The sequence below is a fragment of the Onychostruthus taczanowskii genome, unplaced genomic scaffold, assembly GCF_017590055.1.
Source record: "Onychostruthus taczanowskii isolate IOZ18803 unplaced genomic scaffold, ASM1759005v1 scaffold254, whole genome shotgun sequence".
Taxonomy (NCBI): Eukaryota; Metazoa; Chordata; class Aves; order Passeriformes; family Passeridae; genus Onychostruthus; species Onychostruthus taczanowskii.
In genome coordinates, this window is record NW_024499841.1 from 8,769 (window position 1) to 35,922 (window position 27,154).

Below are 27,154 nucleotides of genomic sequence, written 5' to 3' on the forward strand. Positions count from 1 at the left end.
GCCGGGGCCGGGGCCGGGGCCGGGGCCGGGGCCGGGCGGCGGGGGCGTTGCACGGAGAGGCAGCGGCGGAGCCAATGCGCAGGAAGGGGCCGAGCATGTGGGGAGAGGTTGTTTACAGCAGCCCGGCCCCGGGAGCTTTAACCCGGCCGGCGGCGAGGCGAGGCTCGGAGCGCGGCTCCGCGGTGAGTGGCGGCGCGGCGTGGCCCGGCCTCGGCTTCCTCCCCTAATTCTCCTTCTTCTTCCTCCTCCTTCCCTTCCTGGCTGAGCGGCGGAGAGCGGGGGAAAAGGGAAAAAAAGAAAAAATAGGGGGAAAAAATAATTAAAAAAAACCCCGCGCGCGGGAGCGGCGATTCCCGCCCGGCCGCGGCTCCGCCCCCGCCCCGCCCGGCCCGGCGGGAACCGGGAACCGGGAGCGTTTCAAAACAGCCCGAGGTGAGCGGGGACCGAGCCGGGCCGGGCCGGGCCGGGGGGCAGCCGCTTCTGCCGGGCCCGGTGAGCGCAGCGCCTTCCCCGCGTCCTGCTCCGGGCTCGGGGCATCCTCGGGGGGGCTGCCCGGTGTCCGTGTGCCCTTATCCCGGGGCATTCCCTGCCCGGTGTCCGTGTCCCCTTATCCCGGGGCATTCCCTGCCCGGTGTCCGTGTCCCCTTATCCCGGGGCATTCCCTGCCCGACCCCGGTGTTCCCTTATCCCGGTGTCCGTGTTCCCTTATCCCGGTGTCCGTGTTCCCTTATCCCGGTGTCCGTGTCCCCCCCATCCCGGGGCATTCCCTGCCTGCTCTCTGTTCCCTCCCCAGTCCCGCTGTTTGTCCCCCCAGTCCCGCATAAAGGGGAGCCCAAATCCTTGGGAACGGGGTAAAAGGGAGCCCAAATCCTTGGGAATGGGGTAAAGGGGAGACCAAATCCTTGGGAATGGGGTAAAAAGGGAGCCCAAATCCTTGGGAATGGGGTAAAAAGGGAGCCCAAATCCTTGGGAATGGGGTAAAAAGGGAGCCCAAATCCTTGGGAATGGGGTAAAGGGGAGCCCAAATCCTTGGGAATGGGGTAAAGGGGAGCCCAAATCCTTGGGAATGGGGTAAAGGGGAGCCCAAATCCTTGGGAATGGGGTAAAAAGGGAGCCCAAATCCTTGGGAATGGGGTTAAAAGGGAGCCCAGATCCTTGGGAATGGGGTGCAGGAAGATCCCAATCCCTTGGAAATGGGTGTGGAGGGGAGTCCCAGCCCCACGCAGGCAAAAAGCCTGGAGGGCCCAAACATAAACCAGCGCTAAACGCGAGCTTTGTAAAGCTGAAACCAAGCCAGGAAGCGACAAAAAAGCGGCCCGAGAGCCCTGGGTGTAAACAGCGGGGCCTCATCCCCGGGCCGGCTGGGCGGGAGAACCGCGAGGGGAAACGAGGGGAGAACCGGGGGAGAAAGAGGGGAAAAGCAGAGGGAGAACGAGGGGAGAGTGAGGGGAAAAGCAGGGGGAAAACGAGGGGAGAGTGAGGGGAGAACCGGGGGAAAAAGGGGGAAGAAGCAGGGGGAGAAGGGGGGGAGAGCCGGGGGAGAAAGAGGGGAAAAGCAGAGGGAAAACGAGGGGAAAACGAGGGGAGAGTGAGGGGAAAAGCAGGGGGAAAACGAGGGGAGAACCGGGAGGAGAAACAGCGGGAGAACGAAGGGAGAGCGAGGGGAGAATGAGGGGAAATGAAGGGGAGAACAGGGAGGAGAAGCAGGGGGAGAGAACGAGGGGAGAGGGGGGAAAGAGGAATGAGTGAGGGAGAACCGGGGGAGAATGAGGGGAAAAGCAGGGGGAAAACGAGGGGAGAGCAGGGGGAGAGTGAGGGGAGAGAGAGGGAAGAGAAGGAGGGGGAAACGAGGGGAGAGTGAGGGGAGAACGAGGGGGAGAACCGGGAAGAGAAGCAGGAGGAGAAGGAGGGGAGAGTGAGGGGAGAAGAGAACGAGGGGCCGCAGCCCCTGCCGGCTGCCCCTCCTCGCCCCGCGGGCATCCCGGGCCGAGCCTCCTCCTCCTCCTCCTCCTCCTCCGCTTTCCCCACGTGCCCCGCGGTCGGGAATACGCGCAATTCCTGGATCCAGGAATTCACGGCTCCAGGAATCCCGCCCTGGCTCCCCCTCTCCCTTTCCTTCCTCCGCCCTCGCCGGCTCCTCAAGAAAAAAACAAAAAAAAAACCCAAAAAAATCCTGATTTTGGTCTTCCAAAAGTGTTTCCCCTCTGGAATAATTTCCCTCCCGAAGTCACTCGGGGAGTTTTTCCTGGCGGGCAAAATCCAGGAGGAAACTTTGGGAATCTCCTGTTCTGGGAGCTTTGACTCGCGGGGAGTTCGGTTCAGTTTTGGGGGTGTTTGGTTTTTTTTATTTTAAAAAAAACCCCAAATTCCCCAAACCGCTCCCGGCGGGGACCTCGCTTCCCGGTCACGTGTGCCGCTGGGGCGTGGATTTTTTGGGATTATTTTGGGGTTTTTTTGGGAAGCGTGAGGGGAAAAGTGGATCTGTTCTCCGCTTTGGGGTCTGCCACAGCCTGGACTTTGATTGTTGGGAGTGAGGATGAATTTCTCCCGGAAAAAAAAATAAAATCCTGGAAAAAGGGGATTTTGGCATTCTCCAGAGAGGGATTAGTGCCAAAAATTTGGTTTTTATTCCCAAAAAACCACCCGGGACGAGAATCAAGACATTCCCCTCTCTCCAAACCAACCATTCCTCATTTTCCAACCCCGCCTTTCCCAAACCTCCGCGAGGTGCTGACGGGTTTTTTTTTTTTGGGAAAAACTCGGTCCCAAACCCACGCCGGGAATAATTTGGGATCCGATGGATTGGGAACAGCCGGGCGCTTTGGGATTTTTGGGACATCGGGCGGGGATTTCTCGGCACGGCCGTGGCAGGGATGGGATCCAGTGTCCAAAAATCCTCTGGAAGCTCCGGGAATTTGGCTTGGGGCAGGGTTTTCCCTTTTTTCCTCCCCTCTGGCTGCCGGGGCCGGAGAGGGAAGGAAAAAGGGAAGGAGGGAAAATGAAATCCCGAGGGAATGGGGAGCGGCTTCGGAGCTGGACGGCGGCCAAGGGGCCGGCTTGGATCCCAAACCCTGGAATTCCCTGATGTGGATCCCAAACCCTGGGAAATATCAGGGTTTGTGTGCCTGAGATTCCCTGGTTTGGATCCCAAACCCTGGAATTCCCTGATTTGGATCCCAAACCCTGGAATTTCCCAATTTGGATCCCACACCCTGGGATGTCTCAGTTTGGATCCCAAACCCTGGGATATCCCAGAGTTTCTGTGGCTGGGATTCCCCAATTTAGATCCCAAGCCCTGGAATTCCCCCCTTTGGATCCCAAACCCTGGGATATCCCAGAGTTTCTATGCCTGGGATTGCCCGGCCTGGATCCCAAACCCTGGCATTTCCTGATTTGAACCCCAAATCCTGGGAGATCTCAGAGCTTCCATGCCTGGGATTCCCCAATCTAGATCCCAAGCCCTGGAATTCCCCCCTTTGGATCCCAAACCCTGGGATATCCCAGAGTTTCTATGCCTGGGATTGCCCGGCCTGGATCCCAAACCCTGGCATTTCCTGATTTGAACCCCAAATCCTGGGAGATCTCAGAGCTTCCATGCCTGGGATTCCCCAATCTAGATCCCAAGCCCTGGAATTCCCCCCTTTGGATCCCAAACCCTGGGATATCCCAGAGTTTCTATGCCTGGGATTGCCCGGCCTGGATCCCAAACCCTGGCATTTCCTGATTTGAACCCCAAATCCTGGGATATCTCAGAGCTTCCATGCCTGGGATTCCCCAATTTAGATCCCAAGCCCTGGAATTCCCCACTTTGGATCCCAAACCCTGGGATATCCCAGAGTTTCTGTGGCTGGGATTCCCCAATTTAGATCCCAAGCCCTGGAATTCCCCCCTTTGGATCCCAAACCCTGGGATATCCCAGAGTTTCTGTGGCTGGGATTCCCCAATTTAGATCCCAAGCCCTGGAATTCCCCCCTTTGGATCCCAAACCCTGGGATATCCCAGAGTTTCTGTGGCTGGGATTCCCCAATTTAGATCCCAAGCCCTGGAATTCCCCCCTTTGGATCCCAAACCCTGGGATATCCCAGAGTTTCTGTGGCTGGGATTCCCCAATTTAGATCCCAAGCCCTGGAATTCCCCCCTTTGGATCCCAAACCCTGGGATATCCCAGAGTTTCTGTGGCTGGGATTCCCTGTTTGGATCCCAAACCCTGGAATTCCCTGATGTGGATCCCAAATCCTGGGATATCTCAGGGTTTCTGTGGCTGGGATTCCCCAATTTAGATCCCAAACCATGGAATTCCCCACTTTGGATCTCAAACCCTGGGATATCCCAGGGTTTCTGTGGCTGGGATTCCCCAATTTAGATCCCAAATCCTGGAATTCCCCACTTTGGATCCCAAAACCCTGGGATATCCCAGAGTTTCTATGCCTGGGATTGCCCGGCTTGGATCCCAAACCCTGGAATTCCCTGATTTGGATCCCAAAACCCTGGGATATCTCAGAGTTTCTGTGCCTGGGATTCCCCAATTTAGATCCCAAACCCTGGAATTCCCCGATTTGGATCCCAAACCCTGGGATATTCTGGAGTTTCTGTGGCTGGGATTCCCTGGTTTGGATCCCAAACCCTGGAATTCCCTGATTTGATCCCCAAATCCTGGGATATCTCAGAGTTTCTATGCCTGGGATTGCCTGGGTTGGATCCCAAACCCTGGAATTCCCCGATTTCGATCCTAAATCCTGGGATATCCCAGAGTTTCTGTGGCTGGGATTGCCTGGGTTGGATCCCGAACCCTGGAATTCCCCGATTTCCATCCTAAATCCTGGGATATCCCAGAGTTTCTGTCCCCAGTGCCAGCTCTGGATGCCACCCCCGTGTCCATCTGTCTGTCCCCAATGCCACTCCTGTGTCTGTCTGTCTGTCCCCAATGCCACCCCCGTGTCCATCTGTCTGCCCCACCGCCACCCCCTGTGTCTGTCTGTCTGTCCCCAATGCCACCCCCGTGTCCATCTGTCTGCCCCACCGCCACCCCCGTGTCCATCTGTCTGTCCCCAGTGCCACCCCCACCTCTGTCTGTCTGTCCCACCACCACCCACGTGTCCGTCTGTCTGTCCCAGTGCCACACCCGTGTCCGTCTGTCTGTCCCCAGTGCCACCCCCGTGTCCGTCTGTCTGTCCCAGCACCACCCCCGCCGTGTCCGTCTGTCTGTCCCCAGTGCCACCCCCACCTCTGTCTGTCTGTCCCACCACCACCCACGTGTCCGTCTGTCTGTCCCCAATGCCACCCTCACGTCTGTCTGTCTGTCCCCAGTGCTACCCCCGTGTCCGTCAGTCTGTCCCAGTGCCACCCCCGTGTCCGTCTGTCTGCCCCAGCCCCCCCCCCGCCGTGTCCGTCTGTCTGTCCCAGTGCCCCCCCCGTGTCCGTCTGTCTGCCCCAGCCCCCCCCCCGCCGTGTCCGTCTGTCTGTCCCAGTGCCCCCCCCGTGTCCGTCTGTCTGCCCCAGCCCCCCCCCCGCCGTGTCCGTCTGTCTGTCCCAGTGCCCCCCCCGTGTCCGTCTGTCTGCCCCAGCCCCCCCCCCGCCGTGTCCGTCTGTCTGTCCCAGTGCCCCCCCCGTGTCCGTCTGTCTGCCCCAGCCCCCCCCCCGCCGTGTCCGTCTGTCTGTCCCAGTGCCCCCCCCGTGTCCGTCTGTCTGCCCCAGCCCCCCCCCCGCCGTGTCCGTCTGTCTGTCCCAGTGCCCCCCCCGTGTCCGTCTGTCTGCCCCAGCCCCCCCCCCGCCGTGTCCGTCTGTCTGTCCCAGTGCCCCCCCCGTGTCCGTCTGTCTGCCCCAGCCCCCCCCCCGCCGTGTCCGTCTGTCTGTCCCAGTGCCCCCCCCGTGTCCGTCTGCCTGTCCCAGTGCCACCCCCGTGTCCGTCCATCTCCCCCGTGCCCGGTGCCAGCCCCGGGTGCCAGCCCGTGTCCGTCTGTCCGTCTGTCCGCAGCCATGGCCGCCGCGCTTTCGCGCCGCCTGGGGAAGCGCTCCCTGCTGGGCGCCCGCCTTCCGGAACCTTCCCCGCCCCGGGACGGCACGCCCGGATCCGCCGCTGCTGGATTCCCGAATCCCGGATCCGCCGCTGCTGGATGCCCAAATCCCGGATCCCCCAAAGCCAGATTCCCAAATCCCGGATCTCCTGGTGCTGGATCGCCCAATCCCGGATCTCCCGCTGTTGGATTCCTGAATCCTGGATCCCCTGGTGCTGGATTCCTGAATCCCGGATCTCCCAGTCCTGGATTCCCCAATCCCAGATCTCCAAATCCCGGATCCCCCAGTGCTCGATTCCCTAATCCTGGATCCCCCAATCCTGGATGCACCAGTGCCGGATTCCCCAATCTGGGATCCCCCAAAGCTGGATTCCCAAATCCCGGATTCCCAAATCCTGGATCCCCCAATCCCAGATCTCCCAATCCCGGATCCCCCAATCCCAGATCCCTCAATCCCGGATTTCCCAGTCCTGGATCCCCCAATCCCGGATCCTTCAATCCCGGATTCCCCAATCCCGGATCCCCCGATCACAGATCCCCCAATCCTGGATCCCTCAATCCCGGATTCCCAAATCCTGGATCCTCCAAAGCCAGATCCCCCAATCCCGGATTCCCAAATCCTGGATTCCTCAATCCCGGATCCCCCGATCCCGGATCCCCCAGTCCCAGATTCCTGAATCCCGGAAGCCTCCGGCAGCTCCACGATCAGCAGGTACCTCCTGGGGGCACGGTGGGAGAAATATTCCAGGGATTTTCCTAAATCTGCAGGGACCTGGGGGTTTTTGGTGGAATCCCAAAATCCATTTCCTTTGGAGGAATCCCAAATTCCATGGAAAAGTGTTTTGGTTTTTTTTTTTTTCCCGGAAAAAAGAGTCCAAAGCGTGTCCTGAGGGCTTCAGTCCTGCTGAGGATGGTTTGGGAACATCCAGTGGGATTCCCTTCCAGGAGCTGCTCCTGGCTTCCCATCCCAATCCCAAAGGAATTGAATTTCCCACATTCCAATCCCAAAGGAATTTAGTCTCCCAATCCCAATCCAGAGGGAATCAAATCCCACACATTTCAATCCCAAAGGAATTAAAGTTCTCGCGTTGCAATCCCAAGGGAATCAAATCCCCCGATGTCAATCCCAAGGGAGTCAAATCTCCCACATTCCAATCCCAAGGGAATTCAGTCTCCCAGTTCCAATCCCAAGGGAATCAAATTTCCCACATTCTAGTCCCGAGGGAATCAAATCTCCCAATCCCAAAGGAACTAAAGTTCCCACATTCCAATCCCAAGGGAATTCAATCTCCCAATCCCAAAGGAGTTACAGTTTCCACATTCCAATCCCAAGGGAATTCAATCTCCCAGTTCCAATCCCAAAGGAATTAAAGTTCCTGCATTCCAATCCTGAGGGAATCAAATCCCCCACATTCCAATCCCGAAGGAATTAAAGTTCCCACATTTCAACCAAGGAATTAAAGGGAATTCAGTCTCCCAATCCCAAGGGAATCAAATTTCCCACATTCTAGTCCCGAGGGAATCAAATCTCCCAATCCCAAAGGAGTTACAGTTCCCACATTCCAATCCCAAGGGAATCAAATCCCCCACGTTCCAGTCTTGAGGGAATTCAAGCTCCCAATCCCAAAGGAATTCCATCTCCCACATTCCAATCCCAAAGGAGTTCAGTCTCCCAATTCCAGTGCTGAGGGAATCAGATCTCCCACGTTCCACTCCCGAAGGAATCAAAGTTTCCACATTCCAATCCTAAAGGAATCAAATCCCCCAATTCAAATCCCGAGGGAATCAGATCCCCCACATTCCAATCCCAAGGGAATTCAGTCTCCCAGTTCCAATCCCAAGGGAATCAAATTTCCCACATTCCAATTCCGTGGGAATCAAACCTCCCAGATCCAATCCCAAAGGATTCAAATCCCCCACATTCCAATCCCAAGGGAATCAAATCCCCCACATTCCAATCCCGTGGGGATCAAATCTTCCAGTTCCAATCCCAAAGGATTCAAATCCCCCACATCCAAATCCTGAAGGAATTAAAGTTCCCAAATCCCAATCCCAAAGGAATTAAAGTTCCCACATTCCAATCCCAAAGGAATTAAAGTTCCCGCATTTCAATCCCAAGGGAATTTAATCCCCCACATTCCAATCCCGAGGGAATCAAACCTCTCAATCCCAAGGGAATTCCATCTCCAAATCCCGATCCCGAAGGAATTAAAGTTCCCACATCCCGATCCCAAAGGAATTAAAGTTCCCACATTTCAATCCCAAGGAAATTTAATCCCCCGCATTCCAATCCTGAGGGAATCAAACCTCTCAATCCCAAGGGAATTCCATCTCCAAATCCCGATCCCGAAGGAATTAAAGTTCCCACATCCCGATCCCAAAGGAATTAAAGTTCCCACATTCCAATCCCAAGCGAATTCAATATCCCAATCCCAAGGGAATGCAGTCTCCCAATTCCAATCCCGAGGGAATAAAATTTTCCACATTCCAATCCCAAAGGAATCAAATCCCCCAGTTCCAATCCTGAAGGAATTCAGTCTCCCAATCCCAAGGGAATTCAGTCTCCCCCATTCCAGTGTGAGATTCTGGATCCTTGAGATCCATGGAAAATCCTCGATCCCCGGATCCCGATCCCGCCGTGGCACCGGCCGGGATGGGATCCCGGGGGTGACAATTCCACCGAGGGATTTTCCCCTGTGGGTGGGGGAGACTTTTCCATGAACAGGGCTGGAAAATTCCCCATCACGAGGAAATTTGGGAATTTGGGATGGAGCAGGAGGGGTTTGCGCAGCTCCTTCCCCTTCCTGGAGCGTGGGATCCTTTTTCCATCGGGATTTTAATCCTTTTATCCGCTTGGATCACTTTGGGAACACCCAGATCCAGGGGGGAAGTGTCCAGAATCCCAGGAAATCCTTGGATTTGGGATTGCTGGGGGTGGGGAGAGCAGATTTTTTTGGGATGGGTTGGGTTGGGATTAAGATTCCCATAGGAATCCGAAATCTAAGGACAGGATCAAGGTTGATCCTAAACGAGGATCCCATGGGATCAGCGAGTTCCAGAAAAATTCATGGGCACACCCCAAAAATCTGGGAATGTGCCATTCCCCTTGGATCTTGGGGCTGGGAATTCCTGGAATTCCTGGGGTTGTCCAGTCTGGGAATTGCTGGGGGTGGAAATCCCAACGCTCAGGAAATCCCTGGATTTGGGATTGCTGGGGGTGGGCAGAGCAGATTTTTCGGGATCGACTTGGGAATGTGAAATCCGAGCCCTGCAGGACAGGATCATCCCCGATCCCAAAGGAGGATCCCGTGGGATCAGCGGTGACCCCAAAGGCCGTCCCAAACCTTCTCCAGGTGTTCCTCAGTTCCCTGGATGAGCAGATCCCAGGATTCCCGGCATGCTGGAGGGCGCAGGACCCGCTCCAAGCCCCGTCCCTGCCCGCTCCCGGCATTCCCGAGAGATCCGTGTCCAGCAGCATCGACGTTCCCAAAAGGTCGGTGTCTTCTCCCGGGATCCCAAATCCTGGGATTCCCCAGTCTGGATCCCAAATCCTGGCATGACCCAACTTGGATCCCAAATCTTGGGATATCCCAGCGTTTCTGTGCCTGAGATTCCCCAGTTTGGATCCTAAATTCTGGGATTCCCCAGTTTGCATCCCAAACTCTGGGATTCCCCAGTTTGGATCCTAAATTCTGGGATTCCCCAGTTTGGATCCCAGAGTTTTTCCACCTAAGATTCCCCAACTTGGATCCCAAATCCTAGGTTTCCACAATTTGGATCCCAAATCCTGAGCTATTCCTGATTTGGATCCCAGCTGACATTTTCCCCAATGTTTTTCCTGACGTTTTCCCTGACGTTTTCCCGACCTTTTCCCAACGTTTTCCCAACATTTTTCCGACGTTTCCCTGATGTTTTCCTGACATTTTCCCCACGTTTTTCCCGACATTTTACCCAATGTTTTCCCGACGTTTTCCTGACGTTTTTCTGACATTTCCCCCACGTTTTCCCAACCTTTTCCCAACGTTTTTCCGACGTTTTCCTGACATTTTCCCAATGTTTCCCCCACATTTTCCCATCATTTTCCCGATCATTTTCCCTGACATTTTCCCAACATTTTCCCAACGTTTTCCCAACATTTCCCCAACATTTTCCCCAGTGTTTTTCCTGACATTTTCCCTGCGTTCTCCCAACATTTTCCCCAACCTTTTCCTGATGTTTTTCCTACTTTTTCTCGACGTTTTTCCCGACGTTTTCCCCAACCTTTTCTCAACGTTTTTCCCGATGTTTTCCCCAACCTTTTCCCAATGTTTTCCCCACGTTTTCCCTGCGTTTTCCTGACGTTTTCCCATCATTTTCCCGATGTTTTTCCCAACGTTTCCCCAATGTTTTTCCCAACGGTTTTCCTGACATTTTCCCTGCATTTTCCCAGCATTTTCCCCAACTTTTTCCCAACGTTTTCCCTGATGGTTTTCCCGATGCTTTCCTGACGTTTTCCCCACATTTTTCCCAATATTTTCCCGATGTTTTCCCCACATTTTCCCAACATTTTTCCCGCCGTTTTCCCCGATATTTTTCCCGACATTTTCCCTGCATTTTCCTGACATTTCCCCCGACCTTTTCCCAACGTTTTTCCCAACGTTTTCCCCAACCTTTTCTCGATGTTTTCCCTGATGGTTTTCCCGACGTTTTCCCGACGTTTCCCCGATGGTTTTCCCGACATTTTCCCTGCGTTTTCCTGACATTTTCCCCGACCTTTTCCCAACGATTTTCCCTACGTTTTCCCCAACCTTTTCTCGCCGTTTTCCCTGATGGTTTTCCCAATGCTTTCCCGACGCTTTCCCGATGTTTCCCTGACATTTTCCCCACGTTTTTCCCGACATTTCCCGGCCTTTTCCCAACGATTTTCCCCGACGTTTTCCCCAACCTTTTCTCGACATTTTTCCTGATGGTTTTCCCGATGGTTTTCCCGATGTTTTCCCTGATATTTTCCACGACATTTTCCCCAACCTTTTCCTGACATTTTTCCGACGTTTTCCCCACATTTTCCCAACGTTTCCCCCGACCTTTTCCCAATGTTTCCCCCACATTTTCCCATCATTTTCCCGATCATTTTCCCAACGTTTTCCCAACATTTTCCCAACATTTTTCCCAACGTTTTCCTGACGTTCCCCCAACGTTTTTCCCAACGTTTCCCCAACATTTTCCCCAATGTTTTTCCCAACGGTTTTCCTGACATTTTCCCTGCATTTTCCCAACATTTTCCCCAACCTTTTCCCAACCTTTTCTCAACGTTTTTCCTGATGGTTTTCCCGATGGTTTTCCCAACCTTTTCCCGACGTTTTTCCTGATGGTTTTCCCAATGTTTTTCCCGACGTTTCCCCGACATTTTCCCCACGTTTTTTCCCGACATTTCCCGACCTTTTCCCCAACGCTTTCTTGACATTTTCCCCGACCTTTTCCCAACGTTCTTCCCGACGTTTTCCCTGATGGTTTTCCCGACGCTTTCCCGACGTTTCCCTGATGTTTTCCTGGCATTTTCCCCACGTTTTTCCCGACATTTCCCGGCCTTTTCCCCAACGTTTTCCCGACATTTCCCGACCTTTTCCCCAACGTTTTCCCGACACTTCCCGACCTTTTACCCAACGTTTTCCCCACATTTTCCTGTCATGGTTCTGACATTTTTCCCGCCGTTTCTTTCTTTCCCGCCGTCCCTTCCTTTCCGGCCGTTCCTCTCCCGCCGCGTGCGCGTGTCCGTCCGTCGGTCGGTCCGTCGGTCGGTCGGTGCCGGGCGCAGGCGGCCGGCGGCGGTGGAGATGGACGAGATGGTGGCGGCGCTGGTGCTGACCAGCCTGTCCTGCAGCCCCGCCCTGCGCAGCCCCCGTGAGTGCATCCCGAAAAAACCCCCCCAAATCCCGGGAGGGCTGGAGCAGCGGCGGGAGCTGGGGATGGATGGGGGCGGGGAAGGAGAGGGGAATTCCCTGGGAACGGGGAAGGAATTGTTCCCAAAGTCCAACGTGAACTTCCCTGGAAAAATCTGGGAGAAATCCTGATCCTGTCTGCCAGGGAATTCCAGATCCGTGTCCCCAGGTGGGACTTCCGTGGGGATTTGGAATTCCTCTGGGAATAGGGAAGAAATTGTTGCCAACATCCAGCTTGAACCTTCCCTGGAAAAATCTGGGAGAAATCCTGATCCCACTTGCCAGGGAATTCCAGATCCGTGTCCCCAAGTGCCACTTGCACGGGAGTTGGAATTCCTCTGGGAATGGGGAAGAAATTGTTCCCAAAGTCCAACCTGAACTTCCCTGGAAAAATCTGGGAGAAATCCTGATCCTGTTTGCCAGGGAATTCCAGATCCGTGTCCCCAGGTGGGACTTCCGTGGGGATTTGGAATTCCTCTGGGAATGGGGAAGAAATTGTTCCCAAAATCCAACCTGAACTTCCCTGGAAAAATCTGGAAAAAATCGTGTTCTTGCCTGCCAGGGAATTCCAGATCCGTGTCCCCAAGTGCCACTTCCATGGGATCTGGAATTCCGCAGGAATGGGGAAGAAATTGTTCCCAAAGTCCAACCTGAACTTCCCTGAAAAAATCTGGAAGAAATCGTGTTCTTGCCTGCCAGGGAATTCCAGATCCCCATCCCCAAGTGCCGCTTGCACAGGGATTTGGAATTCCTCTGGGAATGGGGAAGAAATTGTTCCCAAAATCCAACCTGAACTTCCCTGGAAAAATCTGGAAAAAATCGTGTTCTTGCCTGCCAGGGAGTTCCAGATCCGTGTCCCCAAGTGCTGCTTGCACAGGGATCTGGAATTCCTCTGGGAATGGGGATTCCAAAGCTCCCTGGAAAAGCCATTCCATGAAGGAATTCCCAAAATCCAACCTGAACTTCTCCTGGAAGAATTTAAGTTCATTTTCTGGGAAAAATCCCGATCCCACCTGCCAGGGAATTCCAGATCCGTGTCCCCAAGTGGGACTTCCACAGGGATTTGGAAAAATCGTGTTCTTGCCTGCCAGGGAATTCCAGATCCGTGTCCCCAAGTGCCACTTCCATGGGGATCTGGAATTCCTCAGGAATGGGGAAGAAATTGTTCCCAAAGTCCAACCTGAACTTCCCTGAAAAAATCTGGAAGAAATCGTGTTCTTGCCTGCCAGGGAATTCCAGATCCGTGTCCCCAAGTGCCGCTTGCACAGGGATTTGGAATTCCTCTGGGAATGGGGATTCCAAAGCTCCCTGGAAAAGCCATTCCATGAAGGAATTCCTAAAATCCAACCTGAACTTCTCCTGGGAGAATTTAAGTTCATTTTCTGGGAAAAATCCCGATCCCGCCTGCCAGGGAATTCCAGATCCGTGTCCCCAAGTGCCACTTCCACAGGGATTTGGAATTCCTCAGGAATGGCGCAGAAATTGTTCCCAATCCAAGGTGACCTTCCCTGGAAAAATCTGGGAGAAATCCTGATCTTACCTGCCAGGGAATTCCAGATCCGTGCCCCCACGTCGGACTTCCGTGGGGAGTTGGAATTCCTCTGGGAATGGGGAAGAAATTGTTCCCAAATTCCAACCTGGAACAATTTGGGGAGAAATCCCAATTCCTCCTGCCGGGCAATTCCAGATCCGTGTCCCCAAGTGCCACTTCCATGGGGAGTTGGAATTCCTCTGGGAATGGGGAAGAAATTGTTCCCAAAATCCAACCTGAACTTCTCCTGGGAGAATTTAAGTGCATTTCCTGGGAAAAATCCCAGTCCAACCTGCCAGGGAATTCCAGATCCGTGTCCCCAAGTGCCACTTCCATGGGGAGTTGGAATTCCTCTGGGAATGGGGATTCCAAACCTCCCTGGAAAACCCATTCCATGAAGGAATTCCCAAAATCCAACCTGAACTTCTCCAGGAAGAATTGAAGTCCATTTCATGGGAAAAATCCCAGTCCAACTTGCCACAGAATTCCAGATCCATGTCCCCAAGTGCCACCCGTGGGGATCTGGAATTCCTCTGGGAATGGGGATTCCAAACCTCCCTGGAAAACCCATTCCATGAAGGAATTGTTCCCAAAATCCAACCTGAACTTCTCCTGGGAGAACTTCTGGCTCTTCCCTGGGAGAAATCCCAGTTCCTCCTGCCAGGGAATTCCATGTCCTTGTCCCCAAGTGCCACTTGCACGGGAATTTGGAATTCCTCAGGAATGGGGCAGAAATTGTTCCCAAATTCCAACCTGGAACCATGTGGGAGAAGTCCCGATCCCGCCTGGCCGCTCCCTGATCCCAGGGAATTCCAGGGAGGGGAATTCCCTCTGCGCCCTGGCGGGGCTCCGGGCGTCCCCTCGGTGCCACCCCCTGCCAGGGGACAATTCCCGGTCACGGCTTTTTTTGGGAGCCGCTTCATTCCCGAGGAGTCAGCGGCTCCCGGGAGGGACAAAAATAACCCGGAGCGGCGGGAAAGGCCCGCGGTCACCCGGGGTGGCACCAAGGGGACAATCCAAGGTGGCACCAAGGGGACAATCAGGGGTGGCACCAAGGGGACAATCCGGGGTGGCACCAAGGGGACGATCAGGGGTGGCACAAGGGGACAATCCAGGGTGGCACCAAGGGGACAGTCCAGGGGGGGCACAAGGGGACAATCCAGGGGGGCACCAAGGGGACAATCCCAGGGGGGCCATTTTCCCCACGTTTTTCCCGACATTTCCCGGCCTTTTCCCCAACGTTTTCCCGACATTTCCCGACCTTTTCCCCAACGTTTTCCCGACACTTCCCGACCTTTTACCCAACGTTTTCCCCACATTTTCCTGTCATGGTTCTGACATTTTTCCCGCCGTTTCTTTCTTTCCCGCCGTCCCTTCCTTTCCGGCCGTTCCTCTCCCGCCGCGTGCGCGTGTCCGTCCGTCGGTCGGTCCGTCGGTCGGTCGGTGCCGGGCGCAGGCGGCCGGCGGCGGTGGAGATGGACGAGATGGTGGCGGCGCTGGTGCTGACCAGCCTGTCCTGCAGCCCCGCCCTGCGCAGCCCCCGTGAGTGCATCCCGAAAAAACCCCCCCAAATCCCGGGAGGGCTGGAGCAGCGGCGGGAGCTGGGGATGGATGGGGGCGGGGAAGGAGAGGGGAATTCCCTGGGAACGGGGAAGGAATTGTTCCCAAAGTCCAACGTGAACTTCCCTGGAAAAATCTGGGAGAAATCCTGATCCTGTCTGCCAGGGAATTCCAGATCCGTGTCCCCAGGTGGGACTTCCGTGGGGATTTGGAATTCCTCTGGGAATGGGGAAGAAATTGTTCCCAAAATCCAACCTGAACTTCCCTGGAAAAATCTGGAAAAAATCGTGTTCTTGCCTGCCAGGGAATTCCAGATCCGTGTCCCCAAGTGCCACTTCCATGGGATCTGGAATTCCGCTGGGAATGGGGCAGAAATTGTTCCCAAAGTCCAACCTGAACTTCCCTGAAAAAATCTGGAAGAAATCGTGTTCTTGCCTGCCAGGGAATTCCAGATCCCCATCCCCAAGTGCCGCTTGCACAGGGATTTGGAATTCCTCTGGGAATGGGGATTCCAAAGCTCCCTGGAAAAGCCATTCCATGAAGGAATTCCCAAAATCCAACCTGAACTTCTCCTGGGAGAATTTAAGTTCATTTCCTGGGAAAAATCCCGATCCCACCTGCCAGGGAATTCCAGATCCGTGTCCCCAAGTGGGACTTCCACAGGGATTTGGAATTCTTCTGGGAATGGCAATTCCAAAGCTCCCTGGGCAGGAATTGTTCCCAAAATCCAACCTGAACTTCTCCAGGAAGAATTGAAGTCCATTTCATGGGAAAAATCCCAGTCCAACTTGCCACAGAATTCCAGATCCATGTCCCCAAGTGCCACCCGTGGGGATCTGGAATTCCTCTGGGAATGGGGATTCCAAACCTCCCTGGAAAACCCATTCCATGAAGGAATTGTTCCCAAAATCCAACCTGAACTTCTCCTGGGAGAACTTCTGGCTCTTCCCTGGGAGAAATCCCAGTTCCTCCTGCCAGGGAATTCCATGTCCTTGTCCCCAAGTGCCACTTGCACGGGAATTTGGAATTCCTCAGGAATGGGGCAGAAATTGTTCCCAAATTCCAACCTGGAACCATGTGGGAGAAGTCCCGATCCCGCCTGGCCGCTCCCTGATCCCAGGGAATTCCAGGGAGGGGAATTCCCTCTGCGCCCTGGCGGGGCTCCGGGCGTCCCCTCGGTGCCACCCCCTGCCAGGGGACAATTCCCGGTCACGGCTTTTTTTGGGAGCCGCTTCATTCCCGAGGAGTCAGCGGCTCCCGGGAGGGACAAAAATAACCCGGAGCGGCGGGAAAGGCCCGCGGTCACCCGGGGTGGCACCAAGGGGACAATCCAAGGTGGCACCAAGGGGACAATCAGGGGTGGCACCAAGGGGACAATCCCAGGGTGGCACCAAGGGGACAGTCCCGGGTGGCACCAAGGGGACAGTCCCGGGTGGCACCAAGGGGACAGTCCCGGGTGGCACCAAGGGGACAGTCCCGGGTGGCACCAAGGGGACAGTCTGGGGTGACACAAAGGGGACAGGCCGGGGTGGCACCAAGGGGACAGTCCTGGGGTGGCACCAAGGGACAATCCCAGGGTGACACCAAGGGGACAATCCGGGGTGGCACCAAGGGGACAGTCCCGGGTGGCACCAAGGGGACAGTCTGGGGGTGGCACCAAGGGGACAGTCGGGGGTGACACAAAGGGGACAATCCAGGGTGACACAAAGGGGACAGTCCAGGGTGACACAAAGGGGACAGTCCCAGGGTGGCACCAAGGGGACAATCCAGGGGTGGCACCAAGGGGACAGTCCGGGATGGCACCAAGGGGACAGTCCTGGGGGTGACACAAAGGGGACAGTCCGGGGTGGCACCAAGGGAAATTGGGACAAACAGGGAGAGGCATCAAAGTTTGGGATAAAACTCTGGGAATTTCCCAGGATTGAACCCCCGACCTCCCGGCAGAGCTGGGCTTCAGGGGAAGGGCGTTGTCCCCAAGGTGACAGTGGCACTGTGTCCCCTCGGTGACAGTGGCACCGTGTCCCCAAGGTGACAGTGGCACTGTGTCCCCTCGGTGACAGTGGCACCGTGTCCCCTCGGTGACAGCGCCACCGTGTCCCCTTGGTGACAGTGGCACTGTATCCCCTCGGTGACAGTGGCACCGTGTCCCCTCTCTCAGCCTCGCAGGCGGCCGGTGACCCCTGGAAGGACAGCGGGGACATTTCGGACAGCGGCAGCAGCACCACCAGCGGCCACTGGAGCAGCGCTGGCAGTGCCACCGCGTCCCCTCCGCACTGTCCCGGCAGTGCCACCGCGTCCCCTCCTCATTATCCTGGCAGTGCCACCGCGTCCCCTCCTCATTACCCTGGCAGTGCCACCGCGTCCCCTCCTCATTACCCTGGCAGTGCCACCGCGTCCCCTCCGCACTGTCCCGGCAGTGCCACTGCGTCCCCTCCTCATTACCCTGGCAGTGCCACCGCGTCCCCTCCCTGCCGTGCCGGCAGTGTCACCTTGTCCCCTCTGAGCGATGACGGCTTCGACACCGACCCCGAGCCCCCGGCGCCGGAGGAGCCCGCGCCGCGCCGCAGGAAGGTGGGTGGCAGCGTCCCTGTGCGGGCAGGGGATGGTGACAGCGGGCAGGGGACGGTGCCAGCGGGCAGGGGACGGTGCCACCGCGCGGGGTGACAGCGCTCTGTGTCCCCAGGGCTCGGCCAGGCTGCTGTTCAAGTGCCTGTGGCCCGGCTGCGGCAAAGTGCTGCGCTCCGGCGTCGGCATCAAGCGCCACGTGCGCACCCGGCACCTGGGGTAAGGCACTGCGGGGTTCCCGGGATTCCCGGAATTCCCAGGATTCCCAGGATTCCCGGGATTCCCGGGGTTCCCGGGCCCGAACCCCTGGGAATGATCCCTCCGGAATGGCCCGTTCCTGTGGGAAATCCCGTGGGAAATGGGCACTTCCATGTCACCAAAGCTGTTGTCCCTCTCTTGTCACCCGTGTCCCTTCGCTGTCACCTGTATCCCTCTGTTGTCACCCGTGTCCCTCCCTTTGCTGTCACCTGTATCCCTCTGTTGTCACCCGTGTCCCTTCGCTGTCACCCGTGTCCCTGTGTCCTTCTGTTGTTGTCACCCGTGTCCCTGTGTCCCCCTGTTGTCATCTGTGTCCCTCTGTTGCTGTCTGCCATGTCTCTCTGTTGTCCCCCATGTTGCTGTCACCCGTGTCCCCGTGTTGCTGTCCCATGTCCCTCTGTTGTCCCATGTGTCCCTCTGTTGTTGTCCCCATGTATGCTGTCCCCCATGTCCCTGTGTCCCCATGTCCCTGTGTCCCGTGTCCCCATGTCCCCGTGTTGCTGTCCCCCGTGTCCCCATGTCCCTGTGTTGCTGTCCCCATGTCCCCATGCCCCTGTCTCCATGTCCCCATGTCCCTGTGTTGCTGTCCCCATGTCTCCGTGTTGCTGTCTCCATGTCTCCATGTCCCCATGTCCCCGTGTTGCTGTCCCCATGTCCTCGTGTCCCCATGTCCCCCTGTTGCTGTCCCCATGTCCCCGTGTCCCGTGTCTGGCAGGGATGGCTCGGAGCGTGAGGAGGATTTCTATTTCACGGAGCTGCGCGTGCCCGAGGAGCCGCCCCCGGAGCTGCCACCGCCCGCTGTCCCCGCTGTCCCCGCTGTCCCCGCTGTCCCCAGCGCTGTCCCCGCTGTCCCCAGCGCTGTCCCCGGTGCCAGCGGGGCCGTGTCCTGCTCTGTCCCCATCGTGGTCCAGCCCGGCCCCGGCCAGCCCGGCCTGAGCCACTCGGCCCCCGGCTCCTTCTGGCACATCCAGGCCGACCACGCCTACCAGGTGACAGGGCAGCATGGCTGGGGACAGAGCTGAGGACATCATGGGGACATCGCAGGGACATGGTTGGGAACAGAGCTGGGGATAGAGCTGGGACATGGCTGGGGACATCCTGGGGACATTGGGGACAGAGCTGGGGACATCCATGGGGACAGAGCTGGGACACAGCTGGGGGCATCCATGGGGACAGCAGGGACATGGCTGAGGACAGAGCTGGGGACATGGCTGGGGACAGCCCTGGGGACAGAGCTGGGACACAGCTGGGGGCATCCATGGGGACAGCAGGGACATGGCTGAGGACAGAGCTGGGGACATGGCTGGGGACAGCCCTGGGGACAGAGCTGGGACACAGCTGGGGGCATCCATGGGGACAGCAGGGACATGGCTGAGGACAGAGCTGGGGACATGGCTGGGGACAGCCCTGGGGACAGAGCTGGGACACAGCTGGGGGCATCCATGGGGACAGCAGGGACATGGCTGAGGACAGAGCTGGGGACATGGCTGGGGACAGCGCTGGGGACAGAGCTGGGACACAGCTGGGGGCATCCATGGGGACATCAGGGACATGGCTGGGGACAGAGCTGGGGACATGGCTGGGGACAGAGCTGGGACACAGCCCTGGGGACAGAGCTGGGGACATGGCTGGGGACAGAGCTGGGACACAGCTGGGGGCATTCATGGGGACAGCAGGGACACGGCTGGGGACAGAGCCAGGGATAGAGCTGGGACGTGGCTCGGGACAGAGCTGGGACATTGGGGACATCCATGGGGACATCCATGGTATCCCCGCTGGGACACGGCTGGGGACATCCCTGGGGACATCCCTGGGGACAGCAGGGACACGGCTGGGGATAGAGCTAGGGGTGGAGCTGGGACATGGCTGGGGACATCCCTGGGGACACTGGGGACAGAGCTGGGGACATCCATGGCAGCATGGCTGGGGACAGAGCTGAGGACATCATGGGGACATCGCAGGGACATGGTTGGGAACAGAGCTGGGGATAGAGCTGGGACATGGCTGGGGACATCCTGGGGACATTGGGGACAGAGCTGGGGACATCCATGGGGACAGAGCTGGGACACAGCTGGGGACATCCATGGGGACATGGCTGGGGATGGAGATGGGAACATTCCAGGATTTGTGTCCCTGTCCCCAACTCAGGGGTTTGTGTCCCTGTCCTGTCCCCAGCTCAAGGATTTGTGTCCCTGTCCCCTGGTGTCCCCTGGTGTCCCTTGCCCGGGTGTGGCTCCCAGCTGTGCCCCCCCACCCCATGGGCACCCCATGTCCTTGTCCCCAAGAGATATCACCTGCCAAGGGGTGTCACCTGCAAGGGGTGTCACGCCTGAGTGCCACCTCCCCCTGCCATCCCTGTCACCGGTCAGTGCCACCTCTGCCAGCTGTGCCCTGCATGAGCCAGTGCCTCCTTTTTCCTCTTTTTCCCTCCTTTTCCCTCCTTTTCCATCCTGTCCCCTCCTTTTCCCTCCTTTTCCTCTCCTTTTTCTCCTTTTCCCCTCAATTTCCCTCCTTTCCCCCTCTTTCTTCCCCTCCTTTTTTCCTGGGTGTCACTCTCAGGGATGTCACTCTCAGGGATGTCATTCCCAGGGGTGGCAGTGCCACCAGCGGGACACATCCCTGAGTGGGGGGAGGGGCAGGATTCCGGGCGGGATTTGGGGTGTTGAGGGGGGGACACGACACAGCCGTGTCCCCATGGGGGGGACAGCGGGAGCGGGGCACAGCACGGGGGTCCGGGAATGGGGGATTCCATGGGGGATTGCTGGGAATGGGGGATTCCATGGGGGATTCCTGGGAATGGGGGATTCCATGGGGGATTCCATGGAATGGGAGGTTTTTAGGGAATGGGGGATTCCCATGGAGTGGGCCATTCCCACGGAGTGGGGCATTCCCAGAGCTGACCCTGTCCCCGTGTCCCCCCAGGCTCTGCCCTCCATCCAGATCCCGGTGTCCCCCCACATCTTCACCAGCATCAGCTGGGCCGCTGCCACCTCCCCCTCCTTTTTCCTCTTTTTCCCTCCTTTTCCCTCCTTTTCCATCCTGTCCCCTCCTTTTCCCTCCTTTTCCTCTCCTTTTTCTCCTTTTCCCCTCAATTTCCCTCCTTTCCCCCTCTTTCTTCCCCTCCTTTTTTCCTGCTTTTCCCTCCTTTTTCCCATCCCTTCCCCCATTTTTCCTCATTTTTCAGTCCTATTTCCCTCCTTTTTTCCTGTTCTTTTCCCTTCCTTTTCTCTTCCCTTTTCCCTCATTTTTTCCCTTTTTTCCTCCTTTTTCCTCCCCCTTCCTGCTCTTTTTTCCCACCTTTTTTTCCCACCTTTTTTTCCCACCCTTTTCCCCCCTTCCCCCCTTTCCTATCCAAGCACACTTTTGCACAGAGCCCTCAAAACCCCTCTCCTCGACCTTTTTATCCCTTTTTCTCCTCCTTTTCCCCTTCTTTCCCCTCGTTTTTATCCCTTTTTCTCCTTTTTTCCTCCTTTTCCCCCCTTTCCCCTCATTTTCCGTTTCCCTTCCTTTTTCCCTCCTTTTCCCTCCTTTTCCATCCTGTCCCCTCCTTTTCCCTCCTTTTCCTCTCCTTTTTCTCCTTTTCCCCTCAATTTCCCTCCTTTCCCCCTCTTTCTTCCCCTCCTTTTTTCCTGCTTTTCCCTCCTTTTTCCCATCCCTTCCCCCATTTTTCCTCATTTTTCAGTCCTATTTCCCTCCTTTTTTCCTGTTCTTTTCCCTTCCTTTTCTCTTCCCTTTTCCCTCATTTTTTCCCTTTTTTCCTCCTTTTTCCTCCCCCTTCCTGCTCTTTTTTCCCACCTTTTTTTCCCACCCTTTTCCCCCATTCCCCCCTTTCCCATCCAAGCACACTTTTGCACAGAGCCCTCAAAACCCCTCTCCTCGACCTTTTTATCCCTTTTTCTCCTCCTTTTCCCCTTCTTTCCCCTCGTTTTTATCCCTTTTTCTCCTTTTTTCCTCCTTTTCCCCCCTTTCCCCTCATTTTCCGTTTCCCTTCCTTTTTCCCTCCTTTTCCCTCCTTTTCCCCATCCCTTCCCCCATTTTTTCCCAGTTTTCTCAGTCCTATTTCCCTCCTTTTTATCTTCCTTTTTTCCTCTCCTTTTCCCTTCATTTCCCTTCCCTTTTCTCTCATTTTTCCCTTTTTTTCCTCCTTTTTCCCCCCTTCCCGCTCTTTTTTTCCCGCCCTTTTTTCCCACCCTTTTCCCCTCCCTTCCCCCCTCCTTCCCATCCGCCCTGTCAGTGCCACCTCCCCCTGCCTGAGTGCCACCTCCCCCTGCCATCCCTGTCACCGGTCAGTGCCACCTCTGCCAGCTGTGCCCTGCATGAGCCAGTGCCTCCTTTTTCCTCTTCCCATCCGAGCACACTTTTGCACAGAGCCCTCAAAACCCCTCTCCTCGACATTTTTATCCCCCTTTTCCCCCTTTTCATCCCTTTTTCCCCCCTTTCCTCCCCGTTTTTGCCCTTTTTGCCCCTTCTCCCCCCTCAGGCGCGGAGCCGCTCCCTCAGCCTCAGCGACCCTCAGCCCCCTCAGCCGCCGCCATTGCTGCCGCCCCGGCTCCTCGTGGCCTCCCCGCCCCGCGCCTCCCTCAGCACCAGGTAAGACCCCCAAAAAACCCCAAAACCCCCCAAAACCCCTCAGCCCAGCAGCGGGAAAACCCAGTAATTCCCCCTTTTCCCAGAAAAACCCGCGGCGAAGCCAAGAAATGCCGCAAGGTTTACGGCATCGAGCACCGGGAGCAGTGGTGCACGGCGTGCCGCTGGAAAAAGGCCTGCCAGCGCTTCCTGGACTGAATTTCACTGCCCCGTTCCCCCGTGCCCACCTGGCATTCCCTCAGGAATCTGGGAATTCCCTCAGGAGTCTGGGAATTCCCTCAGGAATTTGGGAATTCCCTCAGAAATCCGGGAGTCCTTCGTTGCTGCGAGTGGAGACTGAATTTCGCTGCCGTATTCCTCTTTTCCCGCCCAAATTCCCTCAGAAATCTGGGAATTCCCTCATAAATTTGGGAATGTCCTCAGGAATTTCCTCATTGCTGCAAGCAGGGACTGAATTCCGCCCCATTGTTCCCCTTTTCCCACCGAAATTCCCTCAGAAATCTGGGAATTCCCTCAGAAATTTGAGAATTCCCTCATTGCTGCAAGCGGGGACTGAATTTCGCCTCTCTCCTTCCCTTTTCCACCTGGAATTCCCTCAGAAATCTGGGAATTCCCTCAGAAATTTGGGAATTTCCTCAGGAATTTTCTCATTGCTGCAAGCAGGGACTGAATTCCACCCCCCTATTCCCCTTTTCCCACCTGGAATTCCCTCAGAAGTCTGGGAATTCCCTCATAAATGTGGGAATTTCCTCAGGAATTTCCTCATTGCTGCAAGCAGGGACTGAATTCCGCCCCATTATTCTCCTTTTCCCACCGAAATTCCCTCAGAAATCTGGGAATTCCCTCAGAAATCTGAGAATTCCCTCAGAAATCTGGGAACTCCCTCAGAAATCTGGGAAATCCCTCAGAAATTTGGGAATTTCCTCAGGAATTTCCTCATTGCTGCAAGCAGGGACTGAATTCCGCCCCATTATTCTCCTTTTCCCACCGAAATTCCCTCAGAAATCTGGGAATTCCCTCAGAAATCTGGGAATTTCCTCATTGCTGCAAGCGGGGACTGAATTTTGCCTCTCTCCTTCCCTTTTCTACCTGGAATTCCCTCAGAAATCTGGGAATTCCCTCAGAAATGTGGGAATTTCCTCAGGAATTTCCTCATTCCTGAAAACAGGGACTGAATTCCGCCCCGCTTATTCATAACCCTTTTCCCACCGAAATTCCCTCAGGAATCAGGGAATTTTCTCATTGCTGTGAGCAATGAGATTTTGCCTCCTTATTCCCATTTTCCCACCTGGAATTCCCTCAGAAATCTGGGAATTCCCTCAGAAATCTGGGAATTTCCTCAGGAATCTGGGAATTTCCTCATTGCTGTGAGCAGAGACTGAATTTCACCTCCATATTCTCCTTTTCCCACCTGAATTCCCTCAGGAATTTGGGAATTCCCTCAGGAAATCCCTCAGAAATTCGGGAATTTCCTCAGAAATTTGGGAATTTCCTCGGGAATTTAGGAATTTCCTCGGGAATTTAGGAATTTCCTCATTGCTGCAAGCAGACACTGAATTCCATCCCATTATTTCCCTTTTCCCACCCAGATTCCTTCAGAAATCTGGGAATTCCCTCAGGAAATCTCTCAGAAATCTAGGAATTCCCTGGGAAATTTGGGAATTTTAATTTAAAAATTCCCATTTTTCCCACTTTTCAACCTGATCAATTCCCCGTGGCATCAGCAAAAGAGGAAATTTTGTCCTGAGTGCTTTGAGGACCCAAAATTTTCCCGAATTTCCCAGATTTGCTGGAAAATGCCCCAAAAATGGGACAAGGATGAAGAAAATTGGGATTTTGAAACCCAAGAGAGATTTTAGGACCGTTTTTGGGGACAAAAATTCGAATTTTAAAAAATCATGAGAGTTTTTTGGGCCATTTTTCTCCTTTTCCTCCTTTTTTTCTCCTCCTTTTTTCCTTCTTTTTTCCTCCTTTTTCTTTTTTCTCCTTTTCCCTCCTTTTTCCTCCTTTTTTCTTCCCTTTGTCCTCATTTTTTCTCTTCCTTTTCTCCTCCTTTTTTCTTCCTTTTTCCTCCTTTTTTCTTTCTTTTCCCCCTCCTTTTTCCTCTCCCTTTTCCCTCCTTTTTCCTCCCTTTTTTCCTCTTTTTCTCCTAATTTTTTCTCCTTTTCCCTCCTTTTCTCTCATTTTCCCCCTCCTTTTCTCCTTTTTTCTCTTCTTTTTCTCTTCTTTTTTCCCTCTTTCTTTTTCCTCATTTTCCCCCTTTTTTCTTCCCTTTGTCTTCATTTTTTCTCTTCCTTTTCTCCTCCTTTTTTCTTCCTTTTTTCCTCCTTTTTTCTTTCTTTTCCCCCTTTTCCCCTCTCCTTTTTCCTTCTTCCTTTTTCCTCCTGCTCTCATTTTTTTTCTCCTTTTCCCTCCTTTTTCCTCCCTTTTTTCCTCTTTTTCTCCTAATTTTTTCTCTTCCTTTTCTCCTCCTTTTTTCTTCCTTTTTTCCTCCTTTTTTCTTTCCCCCCTTTTTCCCTCTCCTTTTTCCTCTTCCTTTTTCCTCCTGCTCTCATTTTTTTTCTCCTCTTCCTCTCCTTTTTATTCCTCCTCCTTTTCCTCATTTTTCCCCTCCTCTTCCTCTTTTTCTCCTCCTTTTTCTCCTTTATTTTCCTCCTTTTTCCTCATTTTTCTCTCCTTTTTCCCTCCTCCTTTTTTCTTCCTTTTTTTTCCTTCCTTTTTTCCTCCCTTTTTTCCTCTTTTTCTCCTAATTTTTTCTCCTTTTCCCTCCTTTCCTCTCATTTTTCCCCTCCTTTTCTCCTTTTTTCTCTTCTTTTTCTCTTCTTTTTTTCCCTCATTTTTTCTCCTTTTTTCTTCCATTTGTCCTCATTTTTTCTCTTACTTTTCTCCTCCTTTTTTCTTCCTTTTTTCCTCCTTTTTTCTTTCTTTTCCCCCTTTTCCCCTCTCCTTTTTCCTTCTTCCTTTTTCCTCCTGCTCTCATTTTTTTTCTCCTCTTCCTCTCCTTTTTATTCCTCCTCCTTTTCCTCATTTTTCCCCTCCTCTTCCTCTTTTTCTCCTCCTTTTTCTCCTTTATTTTCCTCCTTTTTTTTTTTCCTCCCTCCTTTTTCCTCCTTTTTCTCTTCCTGGGTGGGCTCATTTATTAAAATTCTCCTTTCCTTCTGTGAATATCTTGAATTTTTCCCACCTCAAACCCAAAATCTCCACCTTTCCCATCAATCCCAGCAGCTTCTTGGCTACAACTCGAGAAATATTTGGAATTTCCCCCGCTCATCCCTGAGGAATCCTCCCTCCCTTTCCCAGCTTCTCAGTCTTCCAAATACTATTTTTATTGTTAAAAAAAAAGAAAAATAAAGGTTTTAAAAGTCCTTTTTTTACAGCAGCCAGAGGGAATGATGGATTGGATTTTTATTTTAAGGAAATAAAAGGAATTTTCTGGCTCTGGGATTGGCTCCAGGGGGGTTTGGGGGTGGGGACGTTGCTGCTGCTCCTCGTCCTGGAGGAGCTTTGGTGCCTTTGCTTCCTTTTTTTTGTCCTTTTTCCTTTTCTTCTCCTTTTTTCCCTATTTTCCTCCATTTTTCATCCTTTTTCCCCCTTTCTCCTCTTTATTTCCTCCTCATTTCCTCCTTTTTTCCCTCCTCATTTCCTCCTTTTTCCCCCTCCCTTTCCCCCTCCTTTTCCCTAATTTCCTCCTTTTTTCCCTAATTTCCTCCTTTTTCCCTCCTCATTTCCTCCTTTTTCCCCCTCCCTTTCCCCCTCATTTTCCCTAATTTCCTCCTTTTTTCCCTAATTTCCTCCTTTTTTCCTCCTCATTTCCTCCTTTTTTCCTTGTTTTCCTCCTTTTCCCCTCCCTTTCCCCTCCTAATTTCCTTTTTCCCCTCTTTTTCCCCCCTCATTTTTTCCTCTCTCCCCCCAATTTCCTTTTTCCCCTCTTTTTTTCCCCTCCTTTTTTTCCTATTTTTTCCTCCTTTTTCCTCTCTCTTCCCCCTCCCTTTTCCCTCCTGATTTTTTCCTTTTTTCCTTGTTCTCCTCCTCATTCCCTCCTTTTTTCCCCATTTTTCTCGTTGTTTCCTCATTTTTCTTATGATTTCCTCCTTTTTTCCTCCTTTTTACCCATTTTCCTGCTCATTTCCTCCTTTTTTCTTCCTTTTTTTACCATTTTCCTCCCCTTTTCCTCCTTTTCTCTCTCATTTCCCTCCTTTTTTCCTCCTTTTTCCCTCCTTTTCCCTCCTTTTCAGTTATAATTTCCTCCTTTTTTCCTTCTTTTTCCCCATTTTCCTCCTCCTTTTCCCCCTCCCTTTCCCCTCCTTTTCCCTCCTCACTTCCCCGCATTTTGATCCTTTTTTTCCTCCTATTTTCCTTGTTCTCCTCCTTTTTCCCCCATTTTTCTCCTTGTTTCCTCCTTTTTTCTTAATTTCCCCCCATTTTTCTCCTTGTTTCCTCATTTTTCTTACAATTTCCTCCTTTTTTCCTCCTTTTTCCCCATTTTTCTCCTCCATTCCTCCTTTTCTCTCTTCTTCATTTTTCCTTATAATTTCCTCCTTTTTTCCATTTTCCTCCTCCTTTCCTCCTTTTCTCTCTTCTCTTCTTCATTTTTCCTTATAATTTCCTCCTTTTTTCCATTTTCCTCCTCCTTTCCTCCTTTTCTCTCTTCTCTTCTTCATTTTTCCTTATAATTTCCTCCTTTTTTCCCTTTTTCCTCCTCCTTTCCTCCTTTTCTCTCT

The 27,154-nt window shown here is 54.0% G+C and overlaps 1 protein-coding gene across 1 annotated transcript; it reads left to right on the forward strand.

The window, feature by feature from the left end:
* Positions 1–6: 6 nt before the first annotated feature.
* Positions 7–24,251, forward strand: ZNF395 (zinc finger protein 395). Its single transcript, XM_041407140.1, has 11 exons — positions 7–182; positions 5,975–6,091; positions 6,122–6,726; positions 9,368–9,507; positions 11,809–11,894; positions 17,182–17,594; positions 17,707–17,807; positions 18,562–18,835; positions 20,769–20,856; positions 22,322–22,436; positions 22,520–24,251. Exons 2-11 carry the CDS (start codon positions 5,977–5,979, stop codon positions 22,629–22,631), a joined length of 2,049 nt encoding a protein of 682 aa, XP_041263074.1. The 5' UTR covers positions 7–182; positions 5,975–5,976; the 3' UTR covers positions 22,632–24,251.
* The last annotated feature ends 2,903 nt before the right edge of the window (positions 24,252–27,154 follow it).